Raw genomic sequence first — 19,572 nt, forward strand, 5'->3', positions numbered from 1 at the left:
ATGGCTGGCATTAGGGGAGTGACTCTGGGACGCCAGTGATCACTGTCTAGCCTCCTGGAGGTGTTGTGGGACCAACTAGACGAAACACTGGTGAAAGGAGGTTCCCACCTGATGACCCCAAAGACATGTTAGTTATCACTGCTCATTAGTCTGTACAGCTAAATTAATAGTTATCATAGGACATGTTAAGCTTAGGGAGCTATTCACTGGGTCCATTTTCTGTAGCACAAGCTTTGTGTTTATCTTAAATAAAAATTACAGGACAAAATTATAAAAACAAAAACTTAGATATAAAGGGAGACAAGATGTTCAGGAGGACAGAAATGAAATAAGCTAATGTGGTTATATAGTAATGTAGGCACCAGATTTTGACAAGGAAAATCAATGAAAAAGAAAATATTTCTGGTTCTGTGGCAGTGATATGGATACTCTTCTTTATCTGTCAATCGTTAATCCTGCAATGTTGATGCACAGCAATGCTAGATCGGCAGAGTACTCTTTTGAATTTCAGGATATTTACAAAAACCGCCTTAGTACAATAAATAAGAAAACATGTTGTACTATGTTTTCCAAGGTGGAAGCAGGACATATAATATTTATATTGTCACTGGAAATCCAAACTAAAAAAGCAATTGTAGACTAACTTATGAACGTAGCAAATAAAAAATGAAGATTGCTGGAGCCAAAGGATTTATCAGCGTGCTTTCATAGACACTGGGGCTTCACTTTGGCTGTTATTTCTCTAGACTTAAGTCTCATTTAAGACATTTTTCATCTGAAACATTTGAGGTTTGAGTTGACCATCCATTATTGAGGGCTCTTTCTCTGGCCAGTGTTTTTCTTCGTATTCCAAGTGTTGTGTTTTTAAGTCAGACAGCAGGGCCTTGGCAGCCAACTTCTACCCATTAATCCCTGTAACCAAACGCATATCTGCAATAACAGCTGATGAAAGAATCTCATAGCTTAAGCCAGGTTCCACACTAGGTTGTTTATTTCCATGTTGCTGGTCTATCTGCTTGCTGGCAGAGAGGTGTGTGTGTGTGTGTGTGTGTGTGTGTGTGTGTGTGTGTGTGTGTGTGTGTGTGTGTGTGTGTGTCACACACTATTTGTGTTTATATGCCTGCATGTTTCTAACAGTATGGAAAGGGTGGGGAATACAAAACAGACTGGAAGGTGTTTATTTGATTGTGGTTCATCCATGCCCTTATGAGTCACAGGGCACTTTGAAGCACTTAACCACTCTCCAGATGACAACTTTGCTCCTGCTTCAATTGAACTATTCCTTGTTTTGCTTCCATTTAGATTGGACAGTCCCTGCACTGACCAGTGTAGACCCAATACACTTTAAGGATATTGCTTCCTACACACCACTCAAAAGCACTCTCAAAAGCATGGATGCATATGGATGGTGTATATGTATGCTTCACTATGTTTACTAGCATCAGGTTTATGTTTATATTTGTGTGAACCAAGGAAATGTTAGGCTTTAAGAGTGGCCTCTCCACTGCTCTGTTGCCTTTGACGGATGCCCTAAGGGCAGCTAGAGCTGGGGCTCAGTTCTTATCTTACTGGACCTATCAGCAGCCTTTGATAAAGGTAACAACCATATCCTGCTGTCTGTACTCTCAAACATGAGCATCTCGTGTAAAGCACTTTCTTGGTTTGAACCCAATCTCACTGGGCGCTCCTTCAGTGTGTCATGGCAAGGACAAATGTCCTTATCTGATCCCTTGCCCACAGGGGTGCCCCAAGGATCAGTACTGGAACACCTTCTCTTTGCAATATACACCACCTCCTTGGGTCTAATTATCCGCTTGCACTGCTTCTCATATCACTGCTATGCCGATGACACCCAACTCTACCTCTCGTTCCCACTCTTAGTCATCTCAGTCAATCAGTCTCCTCTCCATAGCTATATCTTCATCTCTTACCCCATCCAAGGTAGTGAGAAACCTGGATGTGATGTTTGATGACCAGCTATCCTTCTCTGACTATGTTGCATCCGTTTCCCGGATGTACTGCTTTGCATTATACAACATAAGAAAAACCAGGCCTTACTTGACTAAGTACGCCACCCAGCTCTTGGTCCAGGCCATGGTTATCTCTTGCCTCGACTACTGCAATGCTCCTCTGGCGGGCCTCCCCTTGCGCACAGTGAAACCCGTACAGATGATCTTTAATGCGGCTGCCCGTCTGGTTTTCAATCAGCCTAAAAGTACACATGTCAATCCACTGCTCATCGAACTCCCATGATTATTCATGGCCGACATAATCAAATTCAAGTCACCAATGCTTGCCTTCAAAGTTATTTCTGGATCTGCACATATGTGCTTGTCCAGACGGTTCTCGTTTGTGGTTCCCTGATGGTGGAACAAGTTGCCGAGTGCTATCATTGCAGGGGTGTCCTTCTTCAAGAATCTCTTGAAGACTTATATCTTCCAAGAGCACCTCCTCTCCTAACACCTCAAATACCCTTAGAAGCTTAACTACCACTTACTATGCACTTTCTGTGCACTTCTGTACCTGATTTCTTTGCACTTATTAAATAGATGTAATACTTACACAAAGGTCTCCTACTGCACTTAAGCTTTAATGTCGCCCCTCACTTGTAAGTCACTTTGGATAAAAGTGTCTACCAAACGTGTAAATGTAAATTTACCTGTAAAATCAAAAATAACTCAAAATGGCTATAGAAAAATAATATAATATATATAATGTAGGCCTAAAATATATATATATATATATATATATAAAATTACCAAACATATAATGACACAATATAAAATTTATGAAAGCTATGATATTTTATTGTGATCTAGTTTCTTTTTGGTCACATTTTTGACATTAATATACACTAAATGCAAGGAAATCGAATACTTAAATTAGTAATGTAACTAGATAGCAAATATAGAGCATAGAGTCGTGTCCTAACAAAACAAAAAAAGTGTACTTTATGATTTTTGCTATTTTTCCTATTGTAGCACAGTTTAGGTTAGTAGAAGCTTTCATAAATTTTGTGCTTTCAGTGGCACTCTGTCATTGAGGTTCAATATGGAACTGTAATGTCTGTGTCAACATAGGGGCTATATAAATGACAACAAGAGCACAGGGACCAGGGACTGGACAAGAGTGTTGTGCTGTGGCTGTGGGCAGTGTTTGAATTCTGGTACACTGACCTTACTATGACTTTTCATTTTTAATTCAAATTCTACAAGTTAAAACTTGTAAAGCGTCTGCTCAGCTAATTTGAACAAACACTTGTTTTGTTGCTCAGCTGCCAGCTGTCAACGATGAATGTTAGCATTTGCCTCCCAGCAGCTAACTGCTTGTACTGTAGGTGAAATTTATTTCAGTTTTGTACATACGCTTAATAATGTTGCTTTGTTGGACTAACACTAGTTTTAGCTTGCTCATAAGCATCTAAACACAAAAACAAGCATATTGTAATTGATTCATGTCTTTGACTCTGTGGCTCCCTTTTGTATCTTGGTGGCCAGAAGGGAAGGAGTGTCCAACAGCTCCAGCCTTGGAGGAGTGGAGAGTTTGTAATGACCATCCTTGCACGGCGTTCTACTGGGAGTCCTCACCCTGGGGACCCTGTATTGAGGATACCTCCATGAATCTCAATGGAACCAGCTTCTGGAATGGGACCCCTACCTGTGCTGTGGGTGTCCAGATCCGCAAAGTCAGCTGCACTAAGATGAACGTTGGACCTGTCATAAGTAAAAGGTACAAACTCTGATCTGGCATTAGTTTTCATGTGTATAAATTAGAGTGCAAATATGTATTGCAATTCTATAATATTGCCTGACATTTCTTTTGATATATCACCTCAAGTTTTTGATATTGGTCTGCACATCTATACTGTACATGTCTATTCATGTCAACACTTTCATTGATTTTTCTATATCACAAGAGAGATGTTTTGTGGGGCAGCATCTCTGCAGTTTAATGTGTTCGTCTGAAGGTATGATGTTACAGGCATGTTTCTCAATGTCTGTTGGGAGATGAATCAATACGTTTCCTCCTTCCTTTCATGTTATCTCTGGATAGCACTGAGCCACATGTCTCCACATGTCGGTTGCATTACACCGTAGCACTTGAGAGAATTCGGTCAATTTTTGTTTGGTCTGTTCACATGTGAAAACTAAACTTAGCCTCCGATGGATGGATGGCTCTAAAATCTCCACAGGTGTATCAGCATACTCCATATTTGTGTTCACACTATAAATCTGACATCTATGCACTCATGAACAAATGAAGAAAGAAGGTGTTTTTTCAGCACAACACTGAATATTTTTCCCAGTCTAAATGTAGATATTTGTCTCACTGTCTCAAACTAAATGTCTGTTCTTGAGTCATTTTGCCAGTATAAAATGTCACTTTCGACAGAATATTTTCTTCTTCTATGCCTATCTGACACTGCTGCTTTGCTTCGTTTTAGATAGCAGAAAACGGGTCCCCAGAGAAACGACGTAAATTATGGTTGAAGAGCAAAAGAGCTTTGTAAAATCTGGGTCAAGAGTTGAGAAGTGATCATATTTCTGTTACAGAAAAATTATTTAAGAACACAAGTCCAAATGTGTTTTCCTTGAAGATATTTAGTGTATGCTTTTTATTTTCTGACAAATGACCCAGAGGACTTGATGCACTGTGAAAGTATATCTCCAGAGCTTTGTACACTGAGCTCTTCTTTTATGCTTTCTGCCTGTGTTTAGGATTTTTTTTTTTTTTTTAAAACCTGAGACTCATTTTGCTTATGCTCGACCATTATCTACTCCTCTTTCAGCAATACAATATCAAACACTGCTAAGGGCTTTTGTGCTGTCACTGTAATGATGTTATAGCCCACACTAGGATGATAGATTTATAAATAATTCACAAAGTTTCCCCTTCTTTAGCTCGATATATTATTGACAGGGCCATAAAGTGGATTATAGATTGGCTTTTTTCTCATGCCCGTTCTGTCTTCCACCACAGAGGCTTTAATGAAAACTGTCATTTCTGCTCCACCAACAGATCTCACCTTTACAGTATGCTGTGAATTCAATCATTTAAGTGTTCATTTAATGGAATGGAACCTAACACATGGCCCTGCGTGTTGCTATTCATCATAGTTGATTTTGACTGTCAGTAACAAGTGAGTTATTGTGTATATTTTGCAAAGATGAGCATTTCTGTGTGCAAGACATCAGGATTTGGTTGTCGATAGAGAAGAGTGCAGATTTGGCATGATTAAATCAACCGTTGTATGGTAAGATTAATACACAGAAGACACTTACACTATGGTATGGGCTGGAAAGGGTGGGTCGGACTGGTCCATTTCCATTGCTTCAATCTGTGTTTATCTTAAACTTTGATCAAAATTACCTTAATATAAACCATTCCTATCTGAGGAGCAGATGTCCCTTGAATATATTTGATGTTGTGCTTTTCACTTCAGTCACTAAACATCTAAGCATTTCATTCTTAGCAGTAATCTCCACAGTGAGCAGAGGCTCAATAAAAGTCTAGTGGGTCTTTCTTGGTATTAGTACAGAGCTGTCAAGAAAACATTACATTAGTTTTTAGTTTCATATCTATTCCCCCGTAACATATTAAAGATAAAAATACTCATTCATGAACAAAAGCAGTAGCTATAAGAGTGCAACCTCTAATAATTTTTTATATACATGGGTACCAAATTATATTTTGCATGTACACATACTCTGAAATGAAAGTATAGATGATACTACACTTAAAAAAGGTTGCCAATATTATTTAATAGATAGTTTTTAAAAAGTTTCTGTTGTTATCAACTATGTTCTGAGTAGGCAAATCAACCAATTGAGTGCTGGGCTGTAACAACACACTCATGTTAAAGCTCACTCACACACTAATATTTAGCAATAAATATTAAGTATTGAACTAAGTTGGAATAGAGAGTGATTAATTGGGTGTTCAATTGCAATTACAGTTTTAAGAGATAATAAATAATGTGTGAGGAGACATTTAATGTTCCCAACCATGTCACAGTTGAACACCGTGGCCTTGACTGTAAGTCTGACTCCCTCATTCTGGGCGCACCACACATGCCATGCCCTCTGGCATACATAGCTGCAAAGAGGGAGAGAGAAGAGGAAGGATAAAGCTGGGGAAGGATGAGTTTTATGTATCTTGCCTCCTTATGCTTTGGCATACTTTGATCTCATTCCTGCGCATGCTGGCTTTCTGCAGTCGGTAGGATGTGGCACCATGCTGGGTCTCTAGTGAGACCTGGATCTGGTTGTCGGGCAAAGGAAGTCACTTACTCTTGGAAAAAAACTGGAATTTCTACGTGTGTGTTTGTGTGTGTGGGGGTGGGTGGGTGAGTGAGGGGTTGGCTGTGGGTTGATGAAGACATCAAAGCTTATGACTTATTTGATTTCATAAAGCCGCATTAATCCACTCCACTTCAAGGTTGCATGACACACAAAATACGGCACAGCCAAAAGGCCCATTACAGATAGCTCCCACCAGATATGTAGTAGCATAAATGGAGGAGAAACGCATGGTTATTTTCTATTTTAGGACAATTGGTAAAAGTCTGTTACATTCTCCTTAAACCTGGTAATCGTGTTGCAGGAATGCTTCATTGGTAAACAGTTTGCATATTCTCACTTTTCTCAGGTGTAATTAGCAGGCATGCTGTTGACTGATGGATTGATTTTGCTCCCAGAAGGCTCAGTTCCCTTGCTACAAAGAAAATACTACTGTGGCTGATGTGTACATGTGTTCAGGGAGATAAATGCAGGCACCTGGTTATTTAAACTGATCTTAAACTTGTTCCCCCTAACAAAAGCTATGCAGTACTAGTAAGAAATTCAGTAGTTGTAATTTTATTATGTGACAATCCACAAACAAGAGTACTGTAAAGCCAAAAACACAGTGGCACCATAGCGCGTCATATGACGTGTCAAGTGCCGCCCCCCATCACCAATAGGAAGTGTTGCACTACAGTGCGCCAACAGGACCAGGGTCACACAGAGAATGGGACATCGTGCGGACATTAAGTTAAAATCATGTGTGAACACTATTTTAAAAGAGGCTGAGGACAGCTGCAGAATCAGGTGATGATCTCTGTGGTTTTGTCCCTATGAGCGACACCTTTTACTCCAGTCATTTGATCTCTTGTTAGTATAAAAAGTATTGATAAGTGCAGTTTTAAGACAACTTGGTTTTAAAACGGACAATGTGTTACGAACCATGAAACATAAGAACTGGAACAGTCAGAGACTTTCTTCTCATAAAGCAATTTGTTCCGAGAAGACTAAATTTATGCGCCTCTTACTTAAGCATACAGGCAGGGGGGACATGTAATCAGTCACGTTGATTGTGGGGAGATGCGTGATGTCAGGGACAGGGCAGTTATTTCACTGTTGCCAGTGAGACGTTTAACATTTACTGCCTGGGGTGTGATTTTCAGTCCACTGTTTGTCTGTATGTTTAGGTGCTCAGATTCTTCTCGTCCAGAAACCGTCCGACCCTGTTTGCTTCCCTGCAAGAAGGACTGCATTGTGACACCCTTCAGTGAATGGACAGCCTGCCCATCAACCTGTATGCCAGGTTCGTCTTTCCACGATCTATGAACTTAGTTTCAGGAACATCTGTCTAAAAGCTCCACAACCAGTCAGGATATCTGGCTTGAAAATGTTTCGTCTTTGTAACACAGCAACATTTTTGTAAAGGAAAATGGAAGTGAATCAAAACCTAATCGTAACTGTAACAGCACAACTTACATATTTGGAAAAATATGTTTTTGTCATAAATGCTTATAACTCCAAAACATGAGGCACTTAGTATAATTTATAACAACGTCATCACAGACACTTCAATATGTTGCCACATGTGTCCTGACCTCATGTCTCCAGTGTATTCAATAATTGTATTTAAGTTTAAGTTGCTGTAATGGACAGTGTTAAGTTTCCATTATAATAAGTTGACACATGAAGAGGAAAATTGATATTTAATGGGTTTCAAATGTGTAGTGTAAATATCTTGGAAATCAAAAAGTATGTAATTGTTTTTAAAAGAATTGAGCAGGCATCTTGTCTCTGTAAATATGCTGTAGTCCATTGGGTCCGCTGATGATGTAATCACTTTCTTAATTGCACCATTTTCAATGTTTTGTAATTAGTGTGAGTGTAATGAGCCTTGAAGCGTGAGGCAAATGAAGCTATTACAATGTGGTGTGTCCAAAAGCAGTCTGCAGTGAAGTGGAGGACATCACAGCCACAAGGGCACACTAATCAGGATCAGATCAACTTTGAGACTTCTTGTTTTCTAGCCATGTCTTCCAGATATTAGCCCTCATTGTTGTCATTGTGTCTCCCTTTTATTTGTTGTCCAAGACTTTATATGCCAGCCATCTGTCTCAGTATCATTTTACTTTCTCTTCCTTCTGGAAAATGTTCACTTAGCTTACTGAACACAGACTTCTGTGAAGACTGTGTTTCATGTTCAACAGATAACACAACCGCCGCCACACAGTCTCGATACAGGACCGTCATTCAAAGGTCTGCTAATGGAGGGCAAGAGTGTCCTGACACGCTGTATGAAGAGAGAGAGTGTGAATCACGTCCATTTTGTCCAGTGTACAGGTAATGGCACCATTTATAAACAACCGTTTCCCCTTCTTATCTTATCTTCTGCTCTATCAAAGGAAAGGATGAGAATAAAGTGTAAGCATGATATAATGCCACGTGTCACAAGGGTCCATAAATGTTGTTAAATATTGTATGCATGTGCTTATATAACGGCATTAATATCAGACACCATGGCATTCCTACTTTCATGCTGCTTACGCTGCTATGTTAGTAGTGTTCAGCATAGCTGCGTTTCATTAAGTTCAGTAGTGATAAACTAAAAAGAAATGGTTTACGTTAGAATAAGATCATGCAAATACAATCTTGCTATTGCTGACCCAATGCAACATCAAATAAGCAAATTGGATGTGAATGTAGGAGTTGCAGTGTTTAAAGGCAGAGGAGTTTTATCTTTAATCCTGAGGTAGTTTTTATGGTTGATAATTTGCAACGTTCATGATTCACCCCCAGTTTTTTTTTTTTATGTATGAAACACAACGTGACACGAAACATGAGACAAACAACGAGGAAAACACACACATAGAAAACAAGAGAGTCTCAGTCTCTACCTACCTTCTTTCAGGGCAAGATGAGCATTCAGCAACATTCCACAGTTAATGCTGTATATTACAAGAGCACCCAATGTAAATACCATTAGACACTACATAATCAGCTGAGAGGGTTGCTTAAGGGATATCTATGATATGTGCGTTTTAGTGTTTACTGTGTTCAACTGATTCTTGATTTTATGACACAGTATTAAAAAGACATTCACAAAGTTACAATAACAAATGACATCAATTTATGTTTTCTTCAGTGTTCAAACCAAAGTCAACCCAGATGGCAATTTGACACAAATTGCACTAATTTAGTGACAAAGTGAAAAATTTTAATTGTAGCAGCAATTAAAACAATTTATGAGGTTGCATGTTTGCTGCATCTGGTCCAGATCACCAATTACAAACCAAAAATTATGAGTTGTAAAAAAAAAAGAAAAAAGTATTTTTCCTAAATGAAACTGTAATAATACATCTTTCTGTCTTTTGTGTTTCCGTGTAGGTGGAGGACACACAAGTGGCATAGTTGTGCTCTGGTTCCAGATTCTGTTCGACGTGGATTAAGCGGACCGGGAGAAGCCTGCGGGATTGGTTTAGAAACAAGAGGCAAGTGTCATCCCTGACCTATTGTATTCTCTACACGTCAGCTGCTGCCATTTCACAATTTTAAGATTTGCTTTTCCATCTCTTTCCTTATTTAATTAGACATAATAGCCCTTTCAAAACTGCACCTTTAACAAGCAGGTGATGGAAACATAAAGCAGGAGGCAATTTGACCACAGAGTGTTATGAGATGAGCCTCTCTGTTGGCTGTTATTATGATCTCACCACAACACTTATTAATGGATGCAGCGAGTCTTGGCCATAAGCACATCTTACCAACAGGTTGAATGAAATAATCAGGTATATTAAACACAATACACACACAGTATGGTACACACTTGTATGCACATACTTGCACAATAAAGTTCGTAAAACCATAAAAAAAACCCTGTTTGGCTGGAGTGCCCTTCCAATGGAGTATTTTGATGAAAAAGTGAACATGTCCTTCATGGCTTGAGATCCCATGGTCATAAAGTCTGAGAGTTCTGCGATTTATAGACCACAAATTAAGAATGAAAATACTCACACTCACAGAACACAATCCATTAATAATGTAACAAAGAAAGACCAACGCCATACACAGAATTAATCTGCTGTCCAATTTACTCCTGACGGGTAAACAGAGTTTTAAATAAAGCAGCAGTAACATGGCAGTCTTTCTAAAACATATTGTCTAATTTAATATCTTATTTGCAGATTACATTTTCCTTTTTTTTTTACATTGCGTATGTAACAACGGGCAATATGAATATATATATATACACATAGGGACAGGGACAGATTATATATAGGGACAGATTAGTCTGTAAATGATGTGGTATATGACACTAGTCAATGCTTTGTATACAACAAAAAATAATTTGCAATATACAGTATATGGATATAATATTGATATTCTGGTACAGATATCACAGTTTGTTCTTTTAAAACGCGTTTGTGATTGATCAGCACTGAAAAATGTCTTTGAATATTTATGATATGCTGGCTCATATCACAGTTTTTAATATGTGTTTTTAGATGATTTGCTATTTTAAGTTAGAGGTTAATTCTTCCTTTGCTGCTGACATTTTTACTCTGGAGCAGCTCTGATTTCTAGCTGCCTTTTGCTAATTTATGTCTGTTAGACAATTAAATGGCAGCACATTTTTAAACACTTTTTATTTCTGTTGTCTGTAAAACTGTGAGTGAAACCGCTGCCACTCCCCACAGCTGTACATGGTGTGATTCCTGCTTAATGAAAAACATTCTTTTTACAATACGGGAATATTCCCGTCTTTAGTTATATAAATTATTCTGTTGTTTTGTTGATGAATGTCTCCAGTATAGTCCCATATTGCAGAGTTATCTGTATCATGATATAGTCATTACTGTTAGCAGCATATCATAAGTATTGCATCATGTCCCTTGATCTCCATTGCGTCCCCTAATCGATCGTGCTCCATGCGTGTGTGAATGGGTTGTGTGTTTGTGTGTTTGTCGTGAAGAATTGTGTTTCTCTGAGTGGAGTCGGGAAAGGTACTGCCACTGGCCCAAATCGTTAAAAAGCCAGAGTGCTAATTGGATCATTTCAGATTCGTTTAGAGGAGAGTAAATGTCCCAATAAATCCCAGAAACTGGGTGTTCTATCTAGTTCACTGATGGGATTCGTGTGAAGTTTTCAGTGGCTTTCTGTTCTGCCTTGAGAACCTTCTCGCATTTTTCTTGCTCTCACTGTTGCTCACTTTTACTTGGCTGTGTAATTATGACTGACATTTCTCAATTGAATTTCTGTGACTTTTTGGTGAGGATGGGGAAAGTGTCTGTAGTGTTCTCAGGTTAAGAGCAAGCCTCATTGACCTTTAGAGCTTCCTATTTGAATATGATTAGAAAATGACTAAGTTAAATACCTGTGACATTTCAAAAACTGAAGTATGAGTTTGGAATTTGCAGTTGGTAGAAACATATTATTTAAATATAGATTTTAAATGACAAAGACGTTATCCAGAGTTTACGTTCACTCAATGGATGACTGAACCAATTCAACGAAAAGGACACATAAATGTCAAATTGGGGCATAATTAGGCCACAGTATTGGGAAGAAGGCCATATAAGGAGCATAAAAAACAGAAGCTTAATAAAGTTATAGAATAGGCTCGACAATTATTTTATTCAAGGACATTTAACAATGCTGCATTTCCCTGCCAGAGCCCTCTATATGCAGTCATCCACCAACACTCACTCCCTCAAGTATTATACAACCTGAATTAGATAATATTACCTCTAATTCTATACGAAGAGTTAACTTTAGTTTCTTTTCACTATATTCATTTAATTGCTTTTGCACAGTAAATATGCAGTTTCCATGTAATGTATTTCATGTGATGTTTTCAACATGACGCATTTAGACACTACAATAACAATAACAATAATACAATAACACATTAGACATTATTCATTTTAGAATAGTACTTGCATTTGTTTTGTTTTTTTCTGTTTGAAATGTAGACTCCCTTCACATAAAGTTCAGTCACCGACACAATATTCAACATTGTGTTATTTTCCATATATCAGTATTCACTGTAGTGGTTGTAGTCACATTGTATCTACTTCAAATATTTCTATTCATTGAGAAACTGAATATGAACAAGGAAGATGTGCAGCATTATCATGTCAGACGTGTTGCAGTGTAAAATACTCTGGCTGTTGCCTGCTTCTCTGCATTTTCTTTCGGTAGCATTTTGTCGTAAGATTTAATGGTATGGTATGAGTAAATGTTATGTATACATTTTAGCGCTGCATTTAAGTAGTCTACTAGAAGTCTACTTTTTGTCCTACATCCACATTTCTTAATATAGAGCCATTATTAACATGTCACAGAGAAAGTGGTCACAATTCAGCTAGAAAGTGAAATGTAGGCTTGAAATCAAAGCTTAAAGATATACTTGAGGAATTTATTATAGTGCTCAGTAATGCTCCCAAGTCCTTACTTTCAAAAGTCAGTGACAGAGTCAGTTAGAGAGGGTGTTGTTGAAGGTACTGGCTAATAAAATGTGTGATTATGGTGCTTTTAGACAGAGACTATTTTACTCTTATAAGCTGTATTATTTAAACTATGAGGTACTGTGCAGTTCCCATCAGGTCACAGTCAAATAGTCTCAGGATAATGACACCCCTGCAGAAACAATGCATGCATCCGCACAGTTTTAGATTAAACTTATTTTAGGTGCAACAACAGTTGAGGCTAATTTGAAATAAACCGTCTGAGTAATAGATGCAATCACTGTGTAAGCTGCAGAGGGTTGCCTCGCAAACAGACTGCAAGCCAATGAAGAGAGATGGTCTTTTACAAACACTTATCACAAACCTGTTGCAGTTCATTAATAAACCATTAGTTAATGATGAAATAATCATTAACTAACCATGCACCACTGTGTAAATAATGAATTTTCTCATATAGTAATCTGTTATATCATTTCATATGTTATAACATTTACGGTCTTTTAGTAATTGTCAGCAAATTTGGAAATAAATACATAATACACTGCAAAACAATTGTTAAAAAATGCATTACAAGGATACAATATGATAAAACCCTTATCTTATTAATCTTGTGTAAACTGTCACCACCCAGCATTAAGTGTTAACATGGTGACATAGTCCTGCAGAGTATCACTGCGCTTTGGGGTTTAATTATGTCTTTCTGTCTTGTGGCCACAAACAGCCAATGGAAGCGTTTCCCGTCTGACTGCTCTGACACTTGCTGGGGTAATAAGCAGCACCTCTGTGTAACAGCTCAGGCAAGCTGTTTTTAGAAGTTACCAGAAACTCAGCTGTTTAACATTTTAAGCTCCAATTCGCCTCCATTTTTTCCCTGCATTATGCACATCTGCATCTGTTCCCCATTTGCACGTTTCCACTGATATTGTTTGTATCCATGCTGTGTCTTAACAGCGTTTCCGACATTTGCCTCAGAAATGTATCTACAAGAGGTTGTGGATGTAAAGGCATCAAACCATAAACTGTCACATGTGAATTTTAATTAAACCTTGGGCAGACTGTATTGTTTCACAATTATACCTAGCTTTTGTTTTTAGTATCATCAGTGACATTCTCACTGAACTACCCCTAACTGAGAGGTAACCAGGAACCATTGTGGAAACTGTTATTTTCCATGGGGTCAGCAGCATTTTGTTGCAAGGTTGCTGCTCTTGGGAGAATTACAGGAGTTTTGATCGAAAATGAAAGTTTTAATAGAAATATTGTGTAACTCTGGGAAACTGCTAGATGGCTAGTGATGATGAAACATTCGAATAGCAGTTACAGAATAGTTCAAATAGCAACCAGGGATTTTCAGCCCAGTTAAAACTGGTAGTCAGATTGCTGGATACATTCTGATCCCCCAGGCTTAGGCCTGTAGGTTAGAATCATGGCCAAGGTTTAGAAACAAGCAACCAATTGGGTTTGTGGTGTACAAAGCCAATATGCCCTTGGCTTGAGCAAATACTACTTCCCATCTCAGTGTGTGTGTGGCTTCAGTCTGTGTCTGTTGAACGCAAGGCTGCATTTTAAATGAATGCTAATGTCTGATCGAGTATAGAATGAGGTGAGGATTGTGGTACCTGCACTGACCTGACATGCCAGGGGTCACGAATAAGAATTGAATGAGAGGATTTGAGAAGATGAATTCCAACCTTGCCTGAATGGAACAGTTTCACTAAATAGAACAAGCAACTCTGGAAAACCTGTGAAGATGTAGCTGATAACTTGGAGCGATAGCAATGAGCTAATGGATTTCACACTAACTACAACACACTGTGTCTTAATTTAGCCAACTTGTGGCTCATAACCAGCTGGATGTGTTAAATCCCTCCCTGAGTAAGGCTGGAACTGTTTTGAGAAATTATTCAATGGAAAATGCGTCATGCTGATATGATTTAATGGCCATGATGAAGCTAGTCCACATTATTCTTCACGAGGCATCCCATAGACGAACATTATGAAAATAATATGACTGAATTAACATGAAGATTATATATGATGGGAGGGGGTTTTATTTGGATGAAAAAGCTAGTATTAAAAGTAATGATAGAAGATAAAAACAGAAAGGAAGGATTTAGATTTTTAAATAATGTCCTTTTATCTCAAAGTCTACAACATTAATCCAGAAAAGATTTTTTAAAACCTAGAGACAAGGTTTTTTTTTTTTTTTTGGTGACAAGCCTCTTCAAAGCTTGTAGCTTTCAGCTCAGCCTCAATGATGTTCACCTTTCTAAGCAACTGTATAATTAAAGATGATCCCTGTCAGTGACAAAGATACTGTGATAAAAATTGTTACCATTTGTGAGCGGAGACGATGTGAGAGACCACACAAATGGGCTTGGGCAACCAGAGGGTAGGATAATTATGTTAAAAATGGATGGCTCCCAGTTCAAAATCAGTATGTCAGTACTTGCTGTTCTTGCCTCTGCTAATAAAAGACACTGGCAATGACAGAATGGGGTTGTCACTGGTGGAGTAGTTTCGGTAAGAGAGTAGACCATTCAAGGTAAATGGACAGAACTAAATGCTAACAGGGACATATAATTATTCCCACAGAGGTGCTAATTGGACTAATAATGTGGCAGCTGTTAACAATTAGCTGTTTCTCAAACAGGTTTGTTCAAAGGAAAATACAGTTCACCTTTAAAGGTTCATTGTATTATCAGTGTTTAACTTAAACACATACATTGCAAAATGAAAGTTCTGTTGTTTTTTTTATTTTTTGCTGTAATTCACGATTGCTCTGATTGTGAATGTTACATAAAGGCACATTAATAAAAGCTACCATCTCCCTTTGTAGAGGCCATGTATGTAAATGACCATCCCACACATTCTCAGCATGTAGAAACCCAGCAGTTTTTGTCAGAGGGCAGAATTTAAAAGTCAAATTGAAATCAATAAAATGGATTAAAGGCATGTTTGTAGATCAGTGAATCCTCAAAGATGTTGAGGCATTGAGAGGAGGTGAAGTTTCCTTTACCGGTAACGTTGCTTTATTTAGATCCCAGCATGTACGTGCATGAGAGAACAATGCATTTAAACATTATGTCCTGTATAGTGTGTTTGTGTGTCTGTCTGTTTTTATACCTTCTGTGTTTAAGCTACAGGCCACTCTGCTGCCCCTGTCTGATCAGTGGCACCTGACAAAGCTACTAAAGACCCCTCTCCTCAGCCAGCAGACTCTGCAGGGACAGAGTGTCCTCACACTTGCTTGTTTGTTCCTGTTTTTCTTTTTTATTTGATTTCTTTAATTAACTATGTGTGCATTTATAACTATTTTTGTGGATCCTCATTTATGTTTCTGCCTTTCTTAGTGCTGCATACTTGATATGCACACTGAAATATCAAGTGTTGGAAAATATGGAAATCATTCCTTTCCCACCATGCTGGCCTGCTGATAATTGTGTGCTACTAGATTCACAGCATTACTGTCACTATTGAAATCCTGCAAAAATGATCTTGAATGATTTTTTTTTTTGCTTTTTGAGTTGTTACTATGATACATGAAATATGAGAAATATGTAAGTCGTGCGTTTTTGTGAGAGGTCTATCTGGAGAACAGTAACAATGGAAATTTCCTTCTTCCACCACAGGTTCCCTCTGTAGAGTAAATGATTAGATTTTGAAGCACCTTACTGCATATATTTACATACTAATGAAGGTTCCTGTGGCACTGGTATAATGTGCTTTAAGATATGTATTTTCTTAAGACATTTGTGTGAACTAACTTTCGTTATTTGTGCAGCTGAGTGGCTGATAGTTGAGCAACACATGAACTCACTGTTTTGTAATGTAATAACCAATTCAACTGTTTATCAAGCATAACGTCCTATTTGTTTCAGTCAGATGTTATTTTGAACAAAAACTAATAATGCATTTGCACTGTGTCCCAGCACTTTACAAATGCTTTTTGGTCTGATGAACACACTATAAGCCTCACTGTGCAAGTTGGGTACACAGAGGATTTAAATTTACAACTCTGAATGGATATTTGATTTTGACAAAATGCAAAGCAATGGATTTTCTTGATACAGATTAGCCCTGGCCTCTGTGTCCTGTATCATGTTGCAGTACATGTTCACTTTTTTTCTTTTTTTGGAAAGAGTGGCCTCACTTCTGTCAAAGTTTACATTTCGCTGTCAGAGATATGAAAAAAAAGGAACTTGCTCAGGGATATTTTCCAAAGTTATCAAAGCAGCCACACTGGACTGAAAGTCTGCTTTCAGTTAATTGAGTCCTACATCAGACCAGGTAGCCCATCTGGTCTTGCTGTGTGTTCTAAATAATTATTCTTAGCACACATAATCACATATTGTTGTTACAGCACTGTGTTGTGATGTCTTTATTCCTCTTTAATCAGATACCAATACTTTGATTAGATTGTGTATACATCATTCTTTCAAAAGTGTTTAGCTTTCATGTTGATCTGTTATTATGAGTATCTTGTTTTATTCAATGAATCATAGTTATCTGAAGAAGTCTGATAAAGGTGTTGTGCTTGAAGGTTAAATTAGCATTTCAATAGATCTTAACATGAAAGCTGCACAGGGATATTCTTTATAACTTATGCTATGACTGGACTGTAGAAACCTGTCTGAACCCATTCAACTGAACATAAACCTGAATATGACTCGGACCTTGTGATTATATCAGAAATATTGTAACACAAATGACTTTAAAAATGTCTCTAGGAAGTTTTAAAACACAAGAACTAACTCAATGTTAACTTGTTGAGGTGTGTAGTTGTGCATTGTCTGTGTGACATTAAGTGACATTCTTACCTCCCCCTGTGTTTGCAGGAGTCAGTTGTGTTGGTGAGAGCGGTGAGTCAAACAATATGACGGAGTGCCTGCGATGGGCTGGCCCCACGCCCCCTCAGATCAGAGAGTGCCGAGTGGTTTGCAAGGATGATTGCACTCTGACTGCATGGTCCAAGTTCTCTGAATGCACTGGATGTGGCACTTCTAGAAGTCGCAAGCGCCTACTCACAGGTAAAGGCTCTACTTTTATTTGCACAAATATCACTCAAGACAACAGTTTAGTCTTTGGATTGCTCTCTAGGGTCAAGCATTCTTACGATTAATGGAGAAGCTCACTCAACACAAATGTGGTATGTTTACGACTAGTAAAAACACTTACATTAATTGCTGGTTACATAGATATAAATCTACATCAAGCTACTGTCAAAGCACCAGTGCTGAACTGTGAATGTTAGAGCTAGGCCTTTAGTTGACCTGTTACCTGCAATAGATTCTCCACACTTCAACTGTTCAGTTTATTTTAAAGAAATCATGAGTATAAAAGTATAATTTTCAGATTTACCAGCATTGTAAACCAGCAAGACAGTGAAAAAGTTGTGACTCCCTACCTTTAAAGTCTGATTGTGTGTCTGTTCCTGAATTATTTATATTCCTAATCCGTAAAGGTTGACCGATCAAAAGAATCAAAAGGGTTTTTCATAAAAGTAGACCAAGTTGTGAATACTGTCCTATCACTTTGCCATCTGTGCTGTGACTGCTGTCACTGATCTGCTATCTTAAACCCCTGGACAGAACAAGGTGAACCCCGTGAGATAGCTCTGGCCTAGAGTCCTTGGAAAGGCCTAGGGTAATAACTTTTGGTCCCACCCACTATAAATCAAATACCATTGGTCAATTCACCTACCACGTTCTAAACAAACAATGCCTTCTGTCCTGTTTATGAAGTGCTAACCAATGAGTGAGCCAGCTAACCTTTCTCTGACAAGGCAACAAGAAAAACAAAAAATCTGATTGGATAACTCTAGTTTTAGAACAGTTACCCTTTCATTTCTCAAGCAAATTCAATAGAAAATTAGGCAAAAATTAGAGTAAGAAGAGAATAATTATCAAATGAAAGAGATTAAATATAAAATTTAAATTAACTTAGAAGGCCAAAGCAAAGCACGAACCAGCAAAGATATAACCTTGTAGTATAGAAAACAGTTGGAAATATGAAGCAGTAGCCTTGTACATTCATTCAAAAAAGTAACTCAAGAACATTCCTTGATCTTCAGGGTTGATATAATTACAGAATTTTCTTCATGTGCTAATAAGTCTCTGTGCTTTAACATATAACCAGTTCTCTTGTTGTAGCTCTGTTACTGTAACTTTCTACTGTCGCTGTAGTGTTATGTCAGGTATGAATTAGGTCTCTCACTGTTTGTAATCTGTTATTTCAGTGCAGATGGTAAAATCTGAATTACATGTTGTGGTTGCAGACCAGGCTGGATACTATTTGTCTTCATGAATATTTGATCCGATGCCAGAGGGGCTGTAGTAAACATACCCTGTCTCCGTCTGTAATGCTCTTAGAATCCAACACATGAAATCAGCCTCAGCTCAGTGGTGTGTTGCTTTGAGAACAGTGTGTGTGCTCATGTTCAGTGGGTTGTAATGGTCATAATAAGTCACTATTTCAACTCTTTTATGCCCACTTTTACGCTTGCTTAAATTTATCTGTCAGGTAACGAACCCACTGTGGGTTTTAAGCTTTTGCATGTGGTTGAAGAAGTTGGCAGCTTACCAAGGCCTCTGTTTAGATAATACAGCTTTACTGAAAAGCCTCCTTGAGCTATATTACAGTATATTCTGTGTCTAAACTGAATTTTAAAGGCCCAAAAGGCTGTTCAACAGAATGCTTTTCAGCAGTAGAGGATGTATCTTAGATTTTCCTAGAAGTGGAGAAATAGAAAGAAAATCTCCATTTCCATAGACTAAAGTCAGCATATGTCAGTGGTATGGCATAAGTAAAGGCTGTTACAGCTACGCTAT

General features: G+C 38.1%; 1 protein-coding gene across 1 annotated transcript in view; it reads left to right on the forward strand.

Moving 5' to 3' along the window:
- Positions 1-19,572, forward strand: part of thsd7ba (thrombospondin, type I, domain containing 7Ba) — a 123,175-nt gene that overhangs the window by 60,862 nt on the left and 42,741 nt on the right. The window contains exons 8-12 of the mRNA XM_023424902.2: positions 3,498-3,729; positions 7,469-7,584; positions 8,486-8,618; positions 9,663-9,766; positions 17,581-17,772. Of these exons, the coding sequence (XP_023280670.1) occupies positions 3,498-3,729; positions 7,469-7,584; positions 8,486-8,618; positions 9,663-9,766; positions 17,581-17,772 (777 nt within the window). The remainder of the gene's footprint in view (positions 1-3,497; positions 3,730-7,468; positions 7,585-8,485; positions 8,619-9,662; positions 9,767-17,580; positions 17,773-19,572) is intronic.

The sequence above is a fragment of the Seriola lalandi genome, unplaced genomic scaffold, assembly GCF_002814215.2.
Source record: "Seriola lalandi dorsalis isolate HSWRI2012SDOR001 ecotype SW California unplaced genomic scaffold, Sedor1 jcf7180002054758, whole genome shotgun sequence".
NCBI lineage: Eukaryota > Metazoa > Chordata > Actinopteri > Carangiformes > Carangidae > Seriola > Seriola lalandi.